Source organism: Astyanax mexicanus, chromosome 25, assembly GCF_023375975.1.
Source record: "Astyanax mexicanus isolate ESR-SI-001 chromosome 25, AstMex3_surface, whole genome shotgun sequence".
Lineage (NCBI taxonomy): Eukaryota > Metazoa > Chordata > Actinopteri > Characiformes > Acestrorhamphidae > Astyanax > Astyanax mexicanus.
In genome coordinates this window covers 27,091,112-27,113,751 of record NC_064432.1, presented here as the reverse complement: position 1 = coordinate 27,113,751, position 22,640 = coordinate 27,091,112, and the positions used below count along the sequence as shown (strand labels likewise).

The following is a 22,640-nucleotide window of genomic DNA, read 5'->3' as shown; positions in this document are numbered from 1 at the left end:
TTACACTGATGAATTTCTGAGTAGAAATCATAAAAAGCATTTTCAGAACGAAAACAAATATAAAAATCTAAATTACAGTGAGAATTTCTACCCCCATTTAACTATTTCTGTAAAATACATACAAACTTAAAAAATAAAGCAAATTCTAATTTTGATAAAGTTGAAAGATAAATACAGTAATATGTGTTTTTATAAGGAAAAACTTTAAACCTAGTTGATGCATTTCATTAAAAAAGCATTTTCAAATAGATAAAAATAGAAATCTAAATTACAGTGGTAATTTCAGTAAAAATATGTTAAAACTAATCTAGAAAATATTTCTTTAATTGAGTTAAGTTTAAAATACAGTCAAAGGTTTATTAGTTATTTTTTAAAAGGAGAAAGCAAAAAAGGTTTGCACAAAAATCTGTAAATAAAGCCAAAAAAAATGTCTGGGTTCATAAAGCTTTCACTGCATATTTTTCTTCTTTTTGTTGTTTTTTTTTTTTACTGTTTGTTTCATAAGATGTTCTGCAGTTGTTTTCTATATAAGTAAACAATGAATTCGAGTAATAAAAACTTTTATATACAAGATGGGGGTTTGTAAAATATATATAGATATGAAAATGACCTCAATTTGTCTTGAAACATTCATTGTTTTTTATTCAGGTGTAACACCATTTACAGATATTGTATATTATATATCTATAATTATATATCTATAATTACTTATAGTGCTAATAACTGTATATTCAAAAATATACTTATGAAAAGTTTTAGGTTTGACTGAAAATAATAGTAATAACAATAAATAAATAAATAGAATAACAATAATAATAATAATAATAATAATAATAATAATAATAATATATTTAAAATGATATACGTTTTATTAATCAGAATTACATTGCAGAAACTTTTTTTTAGATTTTAGGCTAAAACGGACTGTGAAATTAAAACACACTGAACGTTGTGAAAGAACATCTTTCTTTATCTATTTCTCTGCCCTGATCCTGCTGATCTGATTTGATGAACAGTTTCAGGATTCTTCAGTTTCCTCTGGTTGTTCAGTTTCTACAGTTTTTTTCTGTTTACAGACTAAAACACACAGCAGAGGATCAACCATCAGTCTCAGACTCAACACACAGAGACTCATCTTCAGCAGGACAAAGAATATATATCCCCAAAAACCTGTAAAAATGCCCAGAAAGAGAGAAATTAAATATATGATCAGTGTGTTTGTGGTAAAAGCTAACAGAGTGAGGTCTGGTTTCTTGGTTCTGTTGGAGCTGTGTTCATTGGGTGGTTTTCTACAGACCACTATCCATGAGATCATGTTAATAGATACCAGCGGAATCACAGTCAGAAGCAGTAACGGGTATAGATAAAATACACACAAAAAAATACAAATAAAGGCGAGGATGTAGAGGATGATGAAACAGGAAGTGAAGAACACATGATCAGAACATGATGGATATCTCAGAGTCAGAACGCTCTCCAACACCATCATCTGCTGGAGGAGAACACCACAGATCACTGATGTTCCCCATAAATAGAGCAGTATTCTGCATGGGGTGGTGTAGTCACAGGGGACGTTATCTTGAATGAGTTTTGTTATGATGTATGGGTTTAGAAGAAGCTCCAGCACGTTGTTGAGGAGAACGATGGTGACTAAAGCTGGAATTCGGCCGTTGTTTTTACGATGATGGTGTAAAACAACCAGAGCCCAAACCAGAGCTGCCCAACCAGAACACTCAGCAAAGATAAAGAAGATGGCCAGTCTGGTGTTGTAGTAGAAACGATCATAATCCATGGTGAGATTTCTCTGCTGTGCTCTGTTGGAGAAAATAAAGAGAAATCGATGAGTCAGGTTTTTATTATTATGTAGAAATAATGTAGAAATAATAAGATCTTTCTCTGCAGAAAATCTAACAGGATTTAAATCACTTACTGAAGCTTTTCACCAGCTGCAGAAACACAAACTGCTCCAGATTCAGTAGAAAACAGCAGCTGGAAGAACAGAAAGAACATTTATAAACGTACAAATCTAAAACAGACCCAGCTTCTTAAACACTGATCCCTCTTTTCAAGTCTACATGTATCTGGATATTTTTTCAAAGATTTGACTGAAATCTGAGACGACTGATAGTACATTATAAAGAGAAACATCAGCAAACTGATGCAAAGCCACACTGACACTTTAGCCCGATTTTAAGCCTGATCTGGACGGATGCGACTGAATATTATGATCGGGCTGAATTTTAGCTTCATCGTGCGTCGTTTGTCTTACAGTGTGAAGGAATTTACCGAGCCAATTTCTTAATGTCACAACCTGTTTTCCCAGAATTCACTGCAGAAATACCCATAAAAAGACTTTCTCATCTTGATTCTGGATATATTGAGACAGATTGAATTATTTACAACGCACTTCACAGCACTGCCCAGTAGAGCTAAGATTGAACCCGAGGCCCGAGTTTGGGCTCCAGAAAATAGTCTGAGATGTTGGCACCTGTTTTTGAATTATATTTTTATTTTATATAAAGCTCTGGCGTGATCATCACAATATAGCTTAGTAACTAAATATTATCATTAACGGAAATGAACGAAATAACGAAAACTAAAAGTGAAAAAACGTTTTTGTTAACTGAAACTAATAAAAACAGTAATTAAAAGAAAAAAAATAACTAACTAGAACTGTATTGTGTGTTTATAAAATAAACTACAACGAACTCAAATTTCAGATTGAATACCTTCATTTTCCTGTTTTTTAATTTATTTATAAGCGCTGTTTTCACTACAGCAGTTTTACAGCGGGCGGTCGGATTCGGCACAGCAGCGCGCGGCACTGTCTAGCCGCCAAATAACCACAGAAAACCCTGAAGAAGCTGCAGAATTCTGTACGGGATTACAATATGAGCGTGAGGGAGATAAAAGCACGTAGTCTGTAGTGAAAATTAGTGAAATCTGTAAAGTTTATTGAGTTTTTGAGTTTGTTTATGTGTTTCTCAGATTGAGCTCTCTGATGTGATGTGTAAAAACTAATAAAAACTAGCAAACCCCACTATAAAAACTAACTAAAACTAACTGGACTGGAGGAGAAAATGTGAAAACAAAATCAAATTAAACTATATTAAAACATTCAAAACTATTACAACCTTGTAAGTTACAAGTTAAACTGTTTACAGAAAGGTGCAGCAGTTAGAATGTTATAATCACGCGGCTCTGGCCGCACGTCTGTTTGACTTGCAGCGCTGTGTGCAGCTGTTCTTAAAAAAACATTTTTAGTAAATAATAGTTCTATGCTTCTGTTTCAGTGTTAATTAACATCATTCTGAACAGATTTCCCTCATTTAAACAGCCCGAAAACAGACAGTTTATTGGTCGAGTCGGGTCGGGCTCATAATGACAGTTTAGGGCGGGTTCCCAAAATTCAAATATATGCAATAATACCAATAAAAAGTCTTTCTTTGTGAGTGATGGCCTTTCTCATCCTGCTTCTGGATATATGGAGAAACTTTTTCGAGGAGATTTCGCTGAAGGTCGTAAATGATATGAGCAGCAGATTAAAGAAACCTTCATATCATCCATATACATCTAATATTAAAGAGGAAAACCAGTACTGTAGGTTACATAGACTGTTATATACTGATACTGGATATTTAATTAACCAGCAGACAAAATCCTATCACTGAATACACATAGCCGATAAACAATATTATCAAATATTTCGATAATTTAGGCTAGTAGCACATCATCCACATGACATCTACCAGCATGCTATTTAAACATTAACATTAACAAGCACTGTAATCTATGGTATAGTCTTAGCCTTTACAGACAAGGCAATATTTAACTATAGAGCTTCAGACTTATTAGAAAAATAAAATGAATTTTTAAAACAACAATTCAGCAGGTCTGCAACTCTATTTCATCCACGTTTCCATCAATTACCAAACAGCTCAAACGTTTTTAGTTCTAGTCAGGTTACGCTAACCAGCATTTAAACATACAATCACTACTTTTAATGAGCAAATTGATCGTATTAGTTATATTGATTAAAACAACAATTTCCCAAACTAATCTTTATTAAAAGTTCATTGTTTTAAAACAAAGCTAACTGCATTATTATGATATAATCAGTATACTGGTGAAAGAAATATCTGTTGTGACAGATCTATTTATTTTTCCATTATTTTACATGAAATTTTACTCTGTCTCGTCTTTAATTACATTTTTACTAGTAAAAACTCCAGTTACAGATATCTATAATTACTTTATATTGCTAAAAACTGTAAATACAGATATCTCTACTGTAATTCTAACTGGTGAAACTGGTAAACTGCACATAGTCTAAATGTATAATATTAATAGTCTAAACTACATTAGAGATGCTGTCCCTCATAATGCGCGTGTCTCTGGTGTGAAAAGGACTATACGATGTGTGTAAAAAAGCCGTAAACACAATAATTAAGTATTACCTACTGAAAATGATCTAAGAGCTCTAAAAACTTGATGTGATCAAACTTTTTAATGGGCTACTTTACTTTTTCTAACTTTTTCATCTTAAATTGTACAAAAAATAAAAAAAATAAAAGACTAATCTTTTAAATAATCTTAAAATGCTGAAAATAGTGTAATTCTTATATGTTAATGAGGATATCTCTGTCTGATTATCTGATATATCTTTGTAATGTGAAATTCTCATGTTTATAATTGAGTTTAATATTAAATCTGAGTTCTTACCGGAGATGTAGTCGATGCTCTGCTGATCTGATAAAGACACAGATAGACCACTGAAGTCATGAGTGATACTGCAGTCTGCATCCTGTGCCCATATTTGGCAACCTGGGTGCAACCCTGATAATTAAAGAAACAGTACGTATATAAATAAAGTATTATACTGTATTTTTTATGCTAACTCATAAAGAATAAAGTATATTCTTATTTGAGTTGTCCTTCCCAGAGTGGAAATATATTTGTGATTTAGCCTCTGACTCCGCCCACTGTTATATTATATTTATATTGTAGTTGTAGTCATTACATTTATACTAGTAAAACTATAGTTACTTAATACTTAATACTAATAATACTAAAACTCTACTGTAATTCTGACTGGTGAAAAGGTTAGATTTAGAGATCAGTTTTATTATTATTACTAAGTATTTCTCCATTCTGACTAGTCCTATATTACCATTAATGTACATTAAATTTTACTTCCTCTTTAATTACGACTCAGCTCTTTATAATAGAAATTCCAAATACTGTCTCTCCAGTGTATTTCTTAATAGTAAAAAGTCCATGCTGAATATTTTATATTTTAGACTAGCTGTGCAGTTTAATATCTCTAATATTATTTTACAAATATATGATTTTCTTTTTAGCTCTGACTGACAACAATAAAAAATAATAAAAACAAATAATAATAACATATTTAAAACTATAGCTTTTATTAGTCAGAATTACATTTGCATAAACTTGTAATCAGACAAGAAAACCTATTTTATAGTTTTTTACGAGTAAAATTTTAAATCTAGATAAGCGAGAGTGAAATATGTAAATGAATGGTAAATTATGATCACAATAATCACAATATGCAGATCAATCAATCAATAATTTAGAAATAAATTTCTCAGGTTAGATCTCAGTTTGTTTCTCTGCTGAGATACTAAGACCCAATCCCATTTCACCCCTCAGCTCCACCTCTCAGTTTTCCCGTCTAATTCTTGTTAGGTCTTGTCTGGTTGGAAGGGTAGGTTAGCTAACTTTCCCATTCCACCTTAAACGGTGCAACAGAGGACAGAGGCTGCACAAGTTAAGGTGGAATAAAAAAGAAAAGCTAATAAAAGCTATTTTTAGCTCATCATCACAGAGTTATGAATTAAGAAATGGACAATAATAATTCATTGCTGCAGCACCCGCCCCCTTCCTGAAAACACACAATAAAATACTCCCTAAAGTTACTAGGTAATCAGCAGCAGCAGTTAGGTTGCTGAACTTTAGGGCTACACTGCTATAACTCTATATATATCTGTATCAGGAGCTTGAAGGGTTTCCTCAATTCTTCACTAGAGGATTTCACCAGTTCCTCTTGTAGTTAACTCTGTTCTGAGGGTCTTAAAGTTACACCTGAAAATTAGGGGAATTAGGATTTCTGTAACTTCTGTAAATGATGAGTTTCTTTGATGAGGATCACAAGCCATCAAACCAAACTGAACTGCCTGAATTTCTGCACCAGGAGTAAAGCAGCATAAAGTTATCCAAAAGCAGTGTGTAAGACTGGTGGAGGAGAACATGATGCCAAGATGCATGAAATTAAAACTGTGATTAAAAACCAGGGTTATTCCACCAAATATTGATTATTTCTGAACTCTTAAAACTTTATGAATATGAACTTGTTTTCTTTGCATTATTTGAGGTCTGAAAGCTCTGCATCTTTTTTGTTATTTCAGCCATTTCTCATTTTCTGTAAATAAATGCTCTAAATGAGAATATTTTTATTTGTAATTTGGGAGAAATGTTGTCTGTAGTTTATAGAATAAAACAACAATGTTCATTTTACTCAAACATAAACCTATAAATAGCACAATCAGAGAAACTGATTCAGAAACTGAAGAGATCTCTTGTTTTTTTTTTATACAGAGCTGTATATATTTTTCTTTGTGGATCATTAAACTACACACTACTGAACATTTAGCTCCACCTAGTGCTGCATCTGTTCGTGTGCATTTATCACCAGGATGCACATCTTTAAAGAGACCAAGACAATCCTGTTTATAGAGCTCAAATACAATAGAAAATTAAAAACTTCCACATTAATGTAAATACATCTATATATGCCAAATATTTATATTTTTACTCATATATTGCACATACACAGAGAGCATTAATATTAATATTATACCATGTCGGAGTAACTGCATTACTGACTTCTCTGGTGAAAAGTCTTTTTTTGTGATTTGTTTTTTGTTGTAATATCACAATAAATATATATATATAAATATAATATACACCGCTATATATAGATTTTTCCAACAGACACAGTATTGAAACTCTAGTATATTATATTAAATAAATACAGTTGTGGTCAAAAGTTTACATACACTTGTAAAAAAACATAATGTTATGGCTGTCTTGAGTTTTCAATAAGTTCTACAACTCTTATTTTTCTGTGATAGAGTGATCGGAACACATACATGTTTGTCACAAAAAACAGTCATAAAATTTGGTTCTTTCATAAATTTATTATGGGTCTGCTGAAAATGTCACCAAATCTGCTGGGTCAAAAATATACATACAGCAACAAAATTTGTCAATTTTGGTGATGTAGCGAGTTGTGTCAATCAAATTAGCTTCATGTCATGGCCTCTTCACTTCTTGTAAGTGATTCTGATTGACTACAGCTGTTGACTTCTCATGAGCCCATTTAAATAGGGCTCATTTGACCCAGTGATTAGACTCAGCTACAAAAGCTACAATGGGAAAGTCAAAGGAACTCAGTGTGGATCTGAAAAAGCGAATTATTGACTTGAACAAGTCAGGGAAGTCACTTGGAGCCATTTCAAAGCAGCTACAGGTCCCAAGAGCAACTGTGCAGACAATTATACGCAAGTATAAAGTGCATGGAACAGTTGTGTCACTGCCACGATCAGGAAGAAAACGCAAGCTATCACATGCTGCCGAGAGGAGATTGGTCAGGATGGTCAAGAGTCAACCAAGAATCACCAAGAAGCAGGTCTGCAAGGATTTGGAAGCTGATGGAACACAGGTGTCAGTCTCCACAGTCAAGCGTGTTTTACATCGCCATGGACTGAGAGGCTGCCGTGCAAGAAAGAAGCCCTTGCTCCAGAAAAGGCACCTTAAGACTCGGCTGAAGTTTGCTGCTGATCACATGGACAAAGATAAAACCTTCTGGAGGAAAAATTGAGCTGTTTGGCCACAACACCCAGCAATATGTTTGGAGGAGAAAAGGTGAGGCCTTTAATCCCAGGAACACCATGCCTACTGTCAAGCATGGTGGTGGTAGTATTATGCTCTGGGGATGTTTTGCTGCCAGTGGAACTGGTTCTTTGCAGAAAGTAAATGGGATAATGAAGAAGGAGGATTACCTCCAAATTCTGCAGGAAAACTTAAAACCATCAGCCCGAAGGTTGGGTCTTGGGCGCAGTTGGGTGTTCCAACAAGACAATGACCCAAAACACACATCAAAAGTGGTAAAGGAATGGCTAAACCAGGCTAGAATTAAGGTTTTAGAATGGCCTTCCCAAAGTCCTGACTTAAACCCCATTGAGAACATGTGGACAGTGCTAAAGAAACGGGTTCATGCAAGAAAACCATCACATTTAGCTGAACTGCACCAATTCTGTCAAGAAGAGTGGTCAAACATTCGACCTGAAGCTTGCCAGGAGCTTGTGGATGGCTACCAAAAGCGCCTAGTTGCCGTGAAAATGGCCAAGGGACATGTAACCAAATACTAATGTTGCTGTATGTATATTTTTGACCCAGCAGATTTGGTGACATTTTCAGCAGACCCATAATAAATTTATGAAAGAACCAAATTTTATGACTGTTTTTTGTGACAAACATGTATGTGTTCCGATCACTCTATCACAGAAAAATAAGAGTTGTAGAACTTATTGAAAACTCAAGACAGCCATAACATTATGTTTTTTTACAAGTGTATGTAAACTTTTGACCACAACTGTACTTATTTTTTTTAAATAATATTTAAAGGAAAAATAAGACAGAAAAATATTCTCATTGGGTAATTTTTTGACTAAAATAGAAACAGGAAACACTTTGAGTAGCCATTTTTATTTATATTCACATTTCCTATTCTACAGTTAATAGGAAATAATGACACTAATAAACAAGCAAACATTTAATAATCTTCCTCTAAATTTATTCACTATATATATTTATGTTTTACATTAAAGGATGTTAAAATGATGGAAATTAATCATTTAAACACAAAATAAATGATCATATAACATATAAATCTTACAGTTTAAATGTTTTATCCTCCTCTGTTTCTGATGTACTTTTCTCTCAGGTCGTTTCTGCTATTTATCAGGCTGTTGTTGTAAATAAGAAGATGTTCTTAATTAATTAACTGCTTAAATTAAAGGTTAAATAAAATAAAAATAATAAAAATACATCAATTACCTGATTGTTGCTCCTGAAATGTTTTGGTCCAGTCAGTCCTGTTCACCAAACCCACAGTTCATTCATTCATTCACCACCTATAGATATAAATATATGTATATATGTTTAGTGTTCAAATATTGATTATTAATCCAACAACTGGGTTCAAATTAAAGTTAAAATAATAACAATAATGAATCTAATAATAATGAATGATCTTATGCTGCGCTCTATTTGCTGATTTACCCCCCCCCCCCCCAAAAAAAAAAAAAAAAATCCACTGTCAAAAACTAGACAGGAAATGTGTGTAAACTGATAAATAAATACTTATATTGAGCCGATAAATATAAAAAACAACAGAGTAAGCATTATTTTCTTATTCATATTTCATATCAATATAAGATCAATCGCAAAGTATTTATCAAAATGAGTGAAGTAACACAAATCAATCACTAGAACCAGAATAACTAGAAATAAGACCTTTTGTGTTTATTTTGAGTCAAATTGCTTAAAATAAAGTGAAAATTATAAATAAAATAAGACTAAGATCAATATTCCTAAAATAAGCCAAATAATCTTAATAATCACTTAAACGATGATTAGTGATAAAAAAAATCTTATTGGAGAAAGAAAAATGATTGATTGCCTTCAAAAAAACTTGTAAAAAAATGTGTTTTTATGTATAATAATAGTAATAATAGAACTATATGGGGAGTAATTAAAGTATACTTTTTCTCCTAATATTTACATGTTTAGATAGTTAATCAGTATTTCAGTATTTTTTTTAGCTGTGCTAATTTTGTACTGCTGATCGATTTAATAAAATATATACTTAGTGTTTTTTTGTAAAACTGTTTTTTTATGATAAAACTATACTTTTAATAAATGTATGTTATGTAGATTCCTCAAAATGAATGTGATGTTAAATCTACACTTAAATCACAAGTTTAATATGTTTCTAATTGTCAGTTGTACAACTCACAATATATATATATATTTAAATTATATTAAATAGTGGTGAAAATAACATATGACTACTAGTGTACTGAATTTAGTGCAAATGTATTTAATTTTAATTATAAATAAGCAGTAATTAAGTACAAATTAGTGGTTCCAAAATAACATAACTTAGGTACAACCTTATTTTAGCAAAATTTAAGTATAACAATTTTCCCCACAAGGGATTAAATTAGAAATTTTACAGTGTGGATCATTTACTGGTGTTTTATGGCGAATCTAAATATGTCCTACTTTATCCCTCAGGTTAGCATCGTTAGCAATACTAGTCGATAACATTGTATTTTACAGTATTTTTCACATCTAAACAGCATGAAAATTCAGACAATTTATTAAATTAGACAGTACTGAGTTTATAAGACTGATTTAACGAGACACAGATATAAAAAGGTCTAATAAACGGTATAATAAACTGTATTTATTGTATTATTATTGTTAATGTGAGGGAAACCGCTGTTTAAGCTCTTCCGTATTTCCGAGCACGAAATCTGACCTGTGGAGGAATTATAGTTAAAATTTAATGCTTTAAACGCTGAGTAACAATATATTTTAACTTTAATCTCAATTACTAAATTATTACAAACACAGACAAATATTAATCTTCATATAAAAGCACTTTTTATACATTTAATACCGTTTTCTTTCAGCCTTTTATGGTGAGACAGCGTTTAGTTGTAGCGAAGAAACCAAGTCAAAGAGTTTAAAGCAGCGAGACTGCGCAGTTGTAGCGCAGAAAACGAAACAAAGAGTGTAAAGCAGCGAGACTGCGCAGTTGAAGCTCAAAAAAAAGAAACAAAGAGTCTAAAGCTGCGAGAATGCGCAGTTGTAGCGCAGAAAAGGAAACAAAGAGTCTAAAGCAGCGAGATTGCGCAGTTGAAGCACAAAAAACGAAGCAAAGAGTCTAAAGCGGCGAGAATGCGCAGTTGTAGCGCAGAAAAGTAAACAAATGGTCTAAAAGCAGCTAGAGTGCGCAGTTGTAACGCTATAAACAAAACAAAGAGTCTAACGCTGCGAGACTGCGCAGTTGAAGCTCAAAAAAACGAAACAAACAGTTTAAATTTCTTTTTGTATTACTGGTTCTCTGTGTTTATAAAATCAACAAATACAATAAAAATAATCAAATGTAATAAAAATAGTAGGAAACGCCGCTTTTAGAGGAATAAATAGACTATTTGCAAGGAAATTAAAAGAATATAGAAATTAATTACATCATTTAGTAATGTGCTACAGTGGTGCAGGGGGATAAACCTGTAGTTCCAACTTGGATAGTGCTGCTGACCATGGTAAAGTGAGATCAAATCTCCCTGCTAACAACATGTTTTATGCAATACAAGTAACAATTGTTTTTATTGATTAATCGACTGATTAAAGTATTATTAATATTTCCCCTTTTTCTTATTACATCTGTCTGTGGTAAAGCTAATATAACAACATTTCTTTCATATGCCTGGAAACACACACCAAAAAACAGAAAGGAAGCATTAAAAAGGGAAAATCATGAGTTTATTTTTGTTAACTTTAATTGTGATTGTGCAGTTCTGAAGAATGAACCCTGGGGGAAAACAAAAGTAGGAAGAGAGCAAGAAAATTAAGAAATTATTGAATTTTTTTTTACTTATCTGGCTCATCTGTAAAAAGCAAAATTCAGTTGACTAAAATTTGGCTTTGGAAGGACATACAGCAAAACTAAGAACAGTTCTGTCTACGTCATGATTACCTGAATCTAGTGTGTGAATTTAGAGAAAATCGGAGAAAGTCAAAAAATTCGTCCAAAAATAACGTAAGGGGTATCCCTTAAGGTTTTTTTGGACGAAATTTTTGACTTTCTTCAATTTTCTTCAAATTCACACCATAAATTTGGGCATTCCTGATTTAGACAGAGCTGCTCTTAGTTTTGCTGTACATCCCACAGAAGCTGAGATACAGCGATACAAATTTCAATATATCCAAACCAAGAAAATATACAAGATTGTTGAGGAACTAATGCTTTAAACACAGAGAAACAATATATTTTAACTTTACCCTCAATTACCAAATTACGACTACAAAAAAAGAGAAATATTAACCTTAATATAAAAGCACTTTTTTTTACACATTTTATATTGTTTTCCTTGAGGACTTTTATGGCGAGACAGTGTTCAGTTCCAGCGGAAAAACGAAACAAAGAGTCTAAAGCGGCGAGACTGCGCAGATGTAGCGCAGAAAAGGAAACAAAAAGAGTCTAAAAGCAGCTAGCGTGCGCAGTTGTAGCGCTAAAACGGGACAAAGAGTTTAAACGTGTCTTCTTTGTCTCCGAAAAAAAAGACAACGAGTCTAAAGTGGCGAGCCTGCGCAATTGTAGCGCAAAAAAAACGAAACAAAGAGTCTAAATTTCTTTTTGTATTACTGGTTCTCTATGTGTATAAAATTAACAAATACAATAAAAATAATAAAATGTAATAAAAATAGTAGGAAACGCTGCTTTTAGAGGAAAAACAGACAAAAAATAAATATATTTATACATAGACAGAAATAATTGAGAACATTCCTCAATGTACTACAGTGGTGCAGGAGGATAAACCTGTGGACTAATCATAACAGTGCTGCTGAACAAGTGAATATGAGTTCAAATCTCTGTGATAACAACGTGTTTTTCTGCCTTATAGGTAACGATTGTTTTCATTGATTAATTGACTGATTAAAGTATTATTAAGATTTCCCCTTTTTTTCTTATTACATCTGTCTGTGGTAAAGCTAATATAATAACATTTCTTTCATATGCCTGGAAACAACCACATCAAAAAACAGAAAGGAAGCATTAAAAGGGAATATTTTTGTTAAGTTTAATTGTGATTGTGCAGTATCTCGGGAACCCTCGGGAAAAACAAAAGTAGGAAGAGAACAAGAAAACTGAGAAATTATTGCATTTAACACATGAATAAAATTAAACATTTTAGGAACATTACCTAACTTTATTATTCTTTATTTTTCTGGGGGAAAATATCCTGATTAAGAAAATGAAGAGAAGAAAGTCACTGTTATAATACTGATAAGTTACTGAGAGTAAAAAGCTAAATTCATTTGTCCAAAACTCGGCTTTGGAAGGACATACAGAAAAACTAAGAACATTTCTGTCTACGTCATGATTACCTGAATCTAGTGTGTGAATTAAAGAAAAAAATTAAAGTCAAAAAATTCGTCCAAAAATAACGTAAGGGTAAAAAACCCTTAAGGTTTTTTGGACTAAATTTTTGACTTTCTCCGATTTTCTTAAAATTCACACCATAAATTTGGGCATTCCTGATTTAGACAGAGTTGAGATACAGCGATACAAACTCCAATTTATCCAAACCAAGAAAATATACAAGATTGTGGAGGAACTAATGCTTAAAACTTTACTCTCATTAACTATTATTAATTATTATTTTTTAATTCTTAGTAATTATTATTACAAATACAAAGAAATATTAACCTTTATATAAAGCACTTTTTTACACATTTTATATCGTTTTTCTTGAGAACTTTTATGGTGAGACAGTGTTCAGTTCCAGCGGAAAAATAGAAACAAACAGTCTAAAGCGCCGAGACTGCGCAAATGTAGCGCAGAAAAAAAGCCAAAGTGTCTAAAAGCTGCGAGCCAAAGAGTCACCAGCTGATTGGCTGGTAGTTTTATGCCAGCTGCGCTACGATTGGCTAACAGGTTAAACTTACTCTCGGTTAGCCAATTTTGAGGACCCTGTATTTATCCATTTCATTCCAATTTACAATGATGTGCTACATTGTGATTTTCTATCACTTAAAATCTAAATAAAATACATGAAATTTGTGGTTGTAAGGAGACAAAATGCGCAAAAAGGTTAAGGAGTATGAATACTTTTGCATTATTTCATGACTGTAAAATATTATTTTACAATATCTGTATAGGGAAATACTTCACGAACCATAACTAAGATCTGTCTGTTGTGTTCTGTTTGAGAAGCTATAGTGAAATTAAAGACTCAGGTTCCTGTTTATATATATATCAGGTTTTAAAAACTTACTGAAGCTTTTAATCATATTTAATGTGCTGTAATTGTTTCTAAAGCAACAGAAAATAAAGTAAAGCAGCTACAGGATCGAGCTGAAACCACCGGTAGCTTTTTCTAAAGTTGTTTACTGAAACAGCCGACCACCGAGAGGAAAACTGCTGCCACAATGAGCTCAAACCACCTGATTACCACACTGTGACTCTCTCTGTTTGAAGGGTTTGAGAAAAGACAAAGAGCTTTATAGACGAAAGATTTCAAACTTTTCTTTTCTTTTTAATTTATTTTTTTCAGTTGTGCCAGAAACATTAACTGATGCATTTCTGAATTTAAATCTTAAAAAGCATTTTACAGATGCGATAACAAATAAAAATCTAAATTACAGCGGGAGCTATTTCTTTACATTTCATTACATTTGGCAGACGCTTTTGTCCAAAGCAACTTACAATAGTGAAATACAAAAGTAATAGAGTTAAAAACATCTTTAGACAGGGCCTAAAGGAGGTCAAAGGGAGATAATAGTATAGAGGAGTGAAGGAGGGGAAGAAGGAAATGAGGTTATTTCTGTAAAATACATACAAAAAACTTCTACCAAAACAATTTAGGAAATTCCTAATATTGGTCAAGTTAAAAGTTAACATTAATAGGATTAAATGTGGTTTCATTTGATGTGATTTTCAAAACATCATACTAAGGTCTGTCTGTTGTGTTCTGTTCGAGAAGCTATAGTGAAAACGATGAGTCAGGTTCCTGCTCTTATATAGAAATTAAATTTTACAGCTTTACACTTAAAATATATCATGGTGAGAAGGCGTTTGATTGTCTGGAATGGCCTTATCTTTGGAGGATCTTTGGAGGATATTAAAATAATTTAATTTTGGGGAATTTTTTTTAGTATGATTTGAACACTGTGTGCAAATCATATGTGTGTTTTGTTGAAACCACCGGTAGCTGTGCGTCTTGTTTTTCACACGTTTTTTTAAAGTTGTTCGCTGAAACAACCGACCACCAAGAGGGAAACTGCTCAAACCACCTGATTACCACACTGTGACTCTCTCTGTTTGAAGGGTTTGAGAAAAGACAAAGAGCTTTATAGACGAAAGATTTCAAACTTTTCCTTTCCTTTTATTTATTTATTTAATTTATTATTTTTTACGGCCAAATTAGCCCATTATCCTCACAAATCTAGTGTAGAGATTAGGATTAGTTCTTTCCAAATCTGTAGGAAGCATCCCTGTGAAATGCTCACAAGCTGAGAATTTTAATGCCAAGTTAGCCCATTTTGGCCAGGTAAAAAAAAAAAAACATTCCAGCTAAAGCTGGTCATTTTCCAACCCATTTTAAATCTTTATTCCTAAAGATATCTCCAAATCTGTAGAAATCATCCCTATGAAATGCTCGGAAGCTGAGAATTTAAAGGCCAAATCAGCCCATTTTGACCAGGTTCCAACCCTTGTAAAACCTTCATTCCTAAAGATATCTGCACATATTGAGTGTTTTTGCAATGATCTTTTCAAAACTGTAGGAATCATTCCTATAAAATGAAGAGAAGCTGAGGATTTTAAGGCCAAATCAGCCCATTTTGGCCAGATTCAGAAAAAGATATTCTGGTTAATTGTTCAGTCTGCCAACCCCTGTAAAATGTGATATGTGAAATGATATTTCTGTAAAGCCTGAGATGAGTTCTGTCCAAACTTGTAAGGTTCATCCCTGTACCCTGTTCGCAAGCTGAGAAAGTTCCAGTCCAATGTACCCAAAGTGTGTTGTTGCGTGAGAGCCGAGAAACAAAATGTGCATATTTAGCAATAAAATGTCCATTTTTCCCTCAAATTGAGTGAGGAGTGGTTGACTGTAAAGCTGAAGTGTTCTACCTTCACCCCATTGTGTCGTTTCCCATGTAGATTTAACTTTTGGTGATTTTTGACCCTCATCATTTACTCTTATTTGTTCAAGGCAGGAGCAAGTGGCGAAACTTGTGCGATAAAACTGATTAAAATGTGATTTATGCTTTTCCTATCAAACTAAAACACTTATAGGTGATTAATCCTATCCTAGACTTGAGGCCTAGCCTAAATTAAACACATTTTCAACTTGCAAAATTGAGTTGATTGAGTTGATTCGGAGAATCCAATGGTACAGTGAGACACAGTTACACCCCAATACAATGAGAGGGCGTGTCACTGTATAAAGCTCGACCCTGTGTGTGTGTGTTTTATTTTTTTTTATCAAAATTGGGATTCACACATCATTTATGAATTATGCATCCGATGTGTTGCATAATGCGGATTGACTCTCAGAAAAAATTCCATACAAAACTTTTATGCTCATTAGATTCGCTTCAAAAAGTTTTGTATAGTCACCAGAAATCATTTTTCAGAGTTCAAGTCAGGGTCAAACTGTTGAGCTTTAAAGATGAAAGATTTCAAACTTTTCTTTTCTTTTTATTTAATTATTATCTGTTGTGCAGAAAACATTACAAATAAGCATAACAGTAACTGATGCATTTCTGAGTAGAAATCATAAAAAACATTTTCAGAGTGATAAATACAAATCTAAATTACAGTGGGAAGTAAAATACAATAATAGGCTTTAATAAGGATTCATTTGATGTGATTATTAAAGAACATACATTACAAAAACAAAAAAACTTGCATTTCATAAAAAAAATTACAAATAGATAAAAACAGAAATTAGAACACAAGAACATCTCTCTTTCTCCTTTTCTCTGCCCTGATCCTGCTGATCTGATTTGAGGAACAGTTTCAGGATTCTTCAGTTTCCTCTGATTGTTCAGTTTCTACAGCAGGTTTCTGTTTACAGACTAAAACACACAGCAGAGGATCAACCACCACTCTCAGACTCAACAGACAGAAACTCATCATCAGCAGGACAAAGAATATATCTCTATCTCTATCTCTATCTCTATATATATACCAAAAACCTGTAAAAATGCCCAGAAAGAGAGAAATTAAATATATGATCAGTGTGTTTGTGGTAAAAGCTAACAGAGTGAGGTCTGGTTTCTTGGTTCTGTTGGAGCTGTGTTCATTGGGTGGTTTTCTACAGACCACTATCCATGGGATCACGTTAATAGATACCAGTGGAATCACAGTCAGAATCAGTAACGGGTATAGATAAAAATATACACACAAAAAAATACAAATAAAGGTGATGATGTAGAGGATGATGGAGCAGGAAGTGAAGAACACATGAGCAGAACATGATGGATATCTCAGAACCAGAACGCTCTCCAACACCATCATCTGCTGGAGGAGAACACCACTGACCACTGATGTTCCCCATAAAGAGGACAGTGTTCTGCATGGGGTGGTGTGGAAATAACAGGGGAAGTTATCTTGGATGAGTTTTGTTATGATGTATGGGTTTAGAAGAAGCTCCAGCACGTTGTTGAGGAGAACGATGGTGACTAAAGCTGGAATTCGACCGTTGTTTTTACGATGACGGTGTAAAACAACCAGAGCCCAAACCAGAGCTGCCCAACCAGAACACTCAGCAAAGATAAAGAAGATGGCCCCTCTGGTGTTGTAGTAGAAACGATCATAATCCATGGTGAGATTTCTCTGCTGTGCTCTGTTGTAGAAAATAAAGAGAAATCGATGAGTCAGGTTTTTATTATTATGTAGAAATAATGTAGAAATAATAAGATCTTTCTCTGCAGAAAATCTAACAGGATTTAAATCACTTACTGAAGCTTTTCACCAGCAGCAGAAACACAAACTGCTCCAGATTCAGTAGAAAACAGCAGCTGGAAGAACAGAAAGAACATTTATTAACGTACAAATCTAAAACAGACCCAGCTTCTTTAACACTGATCCCTCTTTCCAAGTCTACATGTATCTGGATATTTTTTCAAAGATTTGACTGAAATCTGAGACGACTGATAGTACATTATAAAGAGAAACATCAGCAAACTGATGCAAAGCCACACTGACACTTTAGCCCGATTTTAAGCCTGATCTGGACGGATGCGACTGAATATTATGATCGGGCTGAATTTTAGCTTCATCGTGCGTCGTTTGTCTTACAGTGTGAAGGAATTTACCGAGCCAATTTCTTAATGTCACAACCTGTTTTCCCAGAATTCACTGCAGAAATACCCATAAAAAGACTTTCTCATCTTGATTCTGGATATATTGAGACAGATTTAATTATTTACAACACACTTCACAGCACTGCCCAGTAGAGCTTAGATTCTCTGCCTGAACCCGACCCGAGGCCCGAGTTTGGGCTCCAGAAAATAGTCTGAGATGTTGGCACCTGTTTTTTAATTATATTTTTATTTTATATAAAGCTCTGGCGTGATAATCACAATATAGCTTAGTAACTAAATATTATCATTAACGAAAATGAACGAAATAACGAAAACTAAAAGTGAAAAAACATTTTTGTTAACTGAAACTAATAAAAACAGTAATTAAAAGAAAAAAATTAACTAACTAGAACTGTATTGTGTGTTTATAAAATAAACTAAAACGAACTCAAATTACAGACTGAATACCTTCATTTTCCTGTTTGTTAATTTATTTATAAGCGCTGTTTTCACTACAGCAGTTTTACAGCGGGCGGTCGGATTCGGCACAGCAGCGCGCGGCACTGTCTAGCCGCCAAATAACCACAGAAAACCCTGAAGAAGCTGCAGAATTCTGTACAGGATTACAATATGAGCGTGAGGGAGATAAAACCACGTAGTCTGTAGTGAAAATTAGTGAAATCTGTAAAGTTTATTGAGTTTTTGAGTTTGTTTATGTGTTTCTCAGATTGAGCTCTCTGATGTGATGTGTAAAAACTAATAAAAACTAGCAAGCCCACTATAAAAACTAACTAAAACTAACTGGACTGGAGGAGAAAATGTGAAAACAAAATCAAATTAAACTACATTAAAACATTCAAAACTATTACAACCTTGTAAGTTACAAGTTAAACTGTTTAAAGAAAGGTGCAGCAGTTAGAATGTTATAATCACGCGGCTCTGGCCGCACGTCTGTTTGACTTGCAGCGCTGTGTGCAGCTGTTCTTAAAAAAACATTTTTAGTAAATAATAGTTCTATGCTTCTATGTTTCAGTGTTAATTAACATCATTCTGAACAGATTTCCCCTCATTTAAACAGCCCGAAAACAGACAGTTTATGGGTCGAGTCGGGTCGGGCTCATAATGACAGTTTAGGGCGGGTTCCCAAAATTCAAATATATGCAATAATAGCAATAAAAAGTCTTTCTTTGTGAGTGATGGCCTTTCTCATCCTGCTTCTGGATATATGGAGAAACTTTTTCGAGGAGATTTCGCTGAAGGTCGTAAATGATATGAGCAGCAGATTAAAGAAACCCTTCATATCATCCATATACATCTAATATTAAAGAGGAAAACCAGTACTGTAGGTTACATAGACTGTTATATACTAATACTGGATATTTAAATTACCAGCAGACAAAATCCTATCACTGAATACACATAGCCTTGGGCCGATAAATGATATTATCAAATATTTCATAATTTAGGCTAGTAGCACATCATCCTCTATGCTATAACCACATGACATCTACCGCCATGTTATTTAACTATTAACATTGTACAAGCACTGTAACATATGGATTACTCTTAGCCTTTACAGACAAGGCAATATTTAGGTATAGACCACACAAAATACATTTATACGTTTATAAACTACAAATATACTTCAACTTAAAATGGTACTTTAATGTCATAATGTAGAGTTTTGCTTGGCAAAGAATTCTCCTCAGTAGACGGTGAAAAATTGCCTCAAAATACCACAATGTTTTTCTTGTAATATCACGTTTTTAATCTCATAAAATTACGACTTTATTCTCGAAGTAAAGTTTTTATTTTACTTTGAGAGTGGCCCAAATAAAAACAGTTAGCTTATAATACGAGATTTAAGTCAGAATATTCCAAGATTAAGGTTGTAGTATTTTGAGGTAAATGTAATTTTAATTGCTTAGGCTGGTTTAAGAGCGGAGCAATGAGGGAGGGAAAGGAGTATTTTCCTCTGATAAGCTGTTACAGGGCTGCTGTAATTACCATCAGTTATCTACATTTAGAACCTGCTAATTATTAATGCTCTAGACTTTCAGGTGAATAGTACAGTGTCTAGATCCTGACCCATAAACTCTCATCTTTAGCCCAAACCCAATTTAAACCCCACATTTTTTGTGAGTACAGTGTTAAAAATGTTTTTTTTTTTTTTAAATCATGTTCAGGCTGATACATGAGCAAAATCTGTTCAGAATGATGTTAATTAACATTGCAACACTGAAGAAGCATAGACCTATTATTTTAGAAAAATGTTTATTTAAGAACAGCTACACACAGCGCTGCAAGTCAAGAGCATAATGCGTGCGGACACGTGGCTGCATGATTCTAACTTGTGCAACTTTTTTAAAACACAGTTTGATTTGTTAATTTGCCATAATGCGATTATCACACCATAGCTTTATATAAAATAAAAATTTAAAAAGCAGACATTTTTTTTTTAACATTTTCTTGAATTTCTCATCACTTCCCTCGGGCCGAGTCGGGTGAAGGAAATGTATTTAATTTTAATTTAATTTTATTTGAAACCAAAGGAACAAAAATAATGTAAATTATAAATACTGTAAATAAACCTTTAACGGATTAAAGATGACTGTCTGTTTGTTTAAATCAAGTTTGGCTTCTGATTCGTTTCCATATCAATATTGTTTGGATCATCAAATAAAAAAATGAAAATAGAAGCTGTTATTTGTTTTCTCATATTATATTAAAAAACGAAAAACGAAATCATGAAATGTTTCTCAATAGAATCAAAATCAAATGAATGAATGATACACAAATGTTTTATTTATATTTAATTGTAAACATTTAATTTCAAGTATAAATAAGTAATAGAGACGGATTTAAATTCACAGCACTGCGCAGTGTGTTATAAAATAAATAACGTCTCTTCTTCAGAAACAAACTAAACTAGCTAAATAAAACAAAATTAAAAATAGAATTTTTACACTATTTATATAATTTTAGAGAAATGAAAAATGTCAGGACTAAAACTGTTTAAAGATTTTCGCAGTATCAGCTGCGCTGAGATCATATATATATATAATGTATAATAATTTGTTTAGTCAAGATTATTAGATGACTGTAATTCTCTTTATAAATAAATAAGCTTTATTGTAGCGAATAAATAGAACAAATGTGATTTTGTTTCTAAAATAATGAAATTATAACAATTATAATCTTAAAATTATAAAATATATTAATCGTATTAGTTATATTGATTAAAACAACAATTTCCCAAACTAATCTTTATTAAAAGTTCATTGTTTTAAAACAAAGCTAACTGCATTATTATGATATAATCAGTATACTGGTGAAAGAGTTAGTTTTCGTCTTTTAATGAAATGTAAAATTATATTATAGAGAATAAAAACTGCACATAGTCTAAATGTATAATATTAATAGTCTAAACTACATTAGAGATGCTGTCCCTCATAATGCGCGTGTCTCTGGTGTGAAAAGGACTATACGATGTGTGTAAAAAACATAATAATTAAGTATTACCTACTGAAAATGATCTAAGAGCTCTAAAAACTTGATGTGATCAAACCTTTCCTTGGGCTACTTTACTTTTTCTAACTCTTTTTTTTATCTTAAATTGTACAAAAAAAATACATAATCTTGATTAAAATGCTGAAATTAGTGTAATTCTTATATGTTAATGAGGATATCTCTGTCTGATTATCTGATATATCTGTGTAATGTGAAATTCTCATGTTTATAACTGAGTTTAATATTAAATCTGAGTTCTTACCGGAGATGTAGTCGATGCTCTGCTGATCTGATAAAGACACAGATAGACCACTGAAGTCATGAGTGATACTGCAGTCTGCATCCTGTGCCCATATTTGGCAACCTGGGTGCAACCCTGATAATTAAAGAAACAGTACGTATATAAATAAAGTATTATACTGTATTTTTTATGCTAACTCATAAAGAATAAAGTATATTCTTATTTGAGTTGTCCTTCCCAGAGTGGAAATATATTTGTGATTTAGCCTCTGACTCCGCCCACTGTTATATTATATTTATATTGTAGTTGTAGTCATTACATTTATACTAGTAAAACTATAGTTACTTAATACTAAATACTAAGAATACTAAAACTCTACTGTAATTCTGACTGGTGAAAAGGTTAGATTTAGAGATCAGTTTTATTATTATTACTAAGTATTTCTCCATTCTGACTAGTCCTATATTACCATTAATGTACATTAAATTTTACTTCCTCTTTAATTACGACTCAGCTCTTTATAATAGAAATTCCAAATACTGTCTCTCCAGTGTATTTCTTAATAGTAAAAAGTCCATGCTGAATATTTTATATTTTAGACTAGCTGTGCAGTTTAATATTTCTAATAAGAGCTTAAACAACCCTTTCTGCACTGCACTGCACTTTAGCTCTCCCTCGTGTAACATACAGTCAATAT

At 32.8% G+C, this 22,640-nt stretch overlaps 1 protein-coding gene across 2 annotated transcripts; it reads right to left on the bottom strand.

Moving 5' to 3' along the window:
- Positions 1-846: 846 nt before the first annotated feature.
- On the bottom strand, positions 847-22,077 carry LOC111188285 (uncharacterized). 2 transcript variants are annotated; one of them, XM_049472405.1, is made up of 5 exons: positions 10,772-10,847; positions 9,142-9,218; positions 4,723-4,836; positions 1,931-1,989; positions 847-1,814 (listed from the first exon to the last, which is right to left on the bottom strand). In XM_049472405.1, exons 3-5 carry the CDS (start codon positions 4,801-4,803, stop codon positions 1,019-1,021), a joined length of 936 nt encoding a protein of 311 aa, XP_049328362.1. In that variant the 5' UTR covers positions 4,804-4,836; positions 9,142-9,218; positions 10,772-10,847; the 3' UTR covers positions 847-1,018. The 2 variants fall into 2 exon arrangements, with proteins under 2 accessions (XP_049328362.1, XP_049328363.1); XM_049472406.1 differs by lacking the exons at positions 4,723-4,836; positions 9,142-9,218; positions 10,772-10,847 and adding an exon at positions 21,965-22,077.
- Positions 22,078-22,640: the final 563 nt, after the last annotated feature.

Bases quoted from the DNA above. Each gene is read 5' to 3' on its own strand.
- LOC111188285 (XM_049472406.1), bottom strand. From the start codon at position 22,045: ATGCAGACTGCAGTATCACTCATGACTTCAGTGGTCTATCTGTGTCTT. The intron at 1,990-21,964 runs GTAAGAACTCAG...CTGTTCTTCCAG, and splicing joins GAGCATCGACTACATCTCCG to CTGCTGTTTTCTACTGAATC. The intron at 1,815-1,930 runs GTAAGTGATTTA...TTTCTCCAACAG, and splicing joins GCAGCTGGTGAAAAGCTTCA to AGCACAGCAGAGAAATCTCA.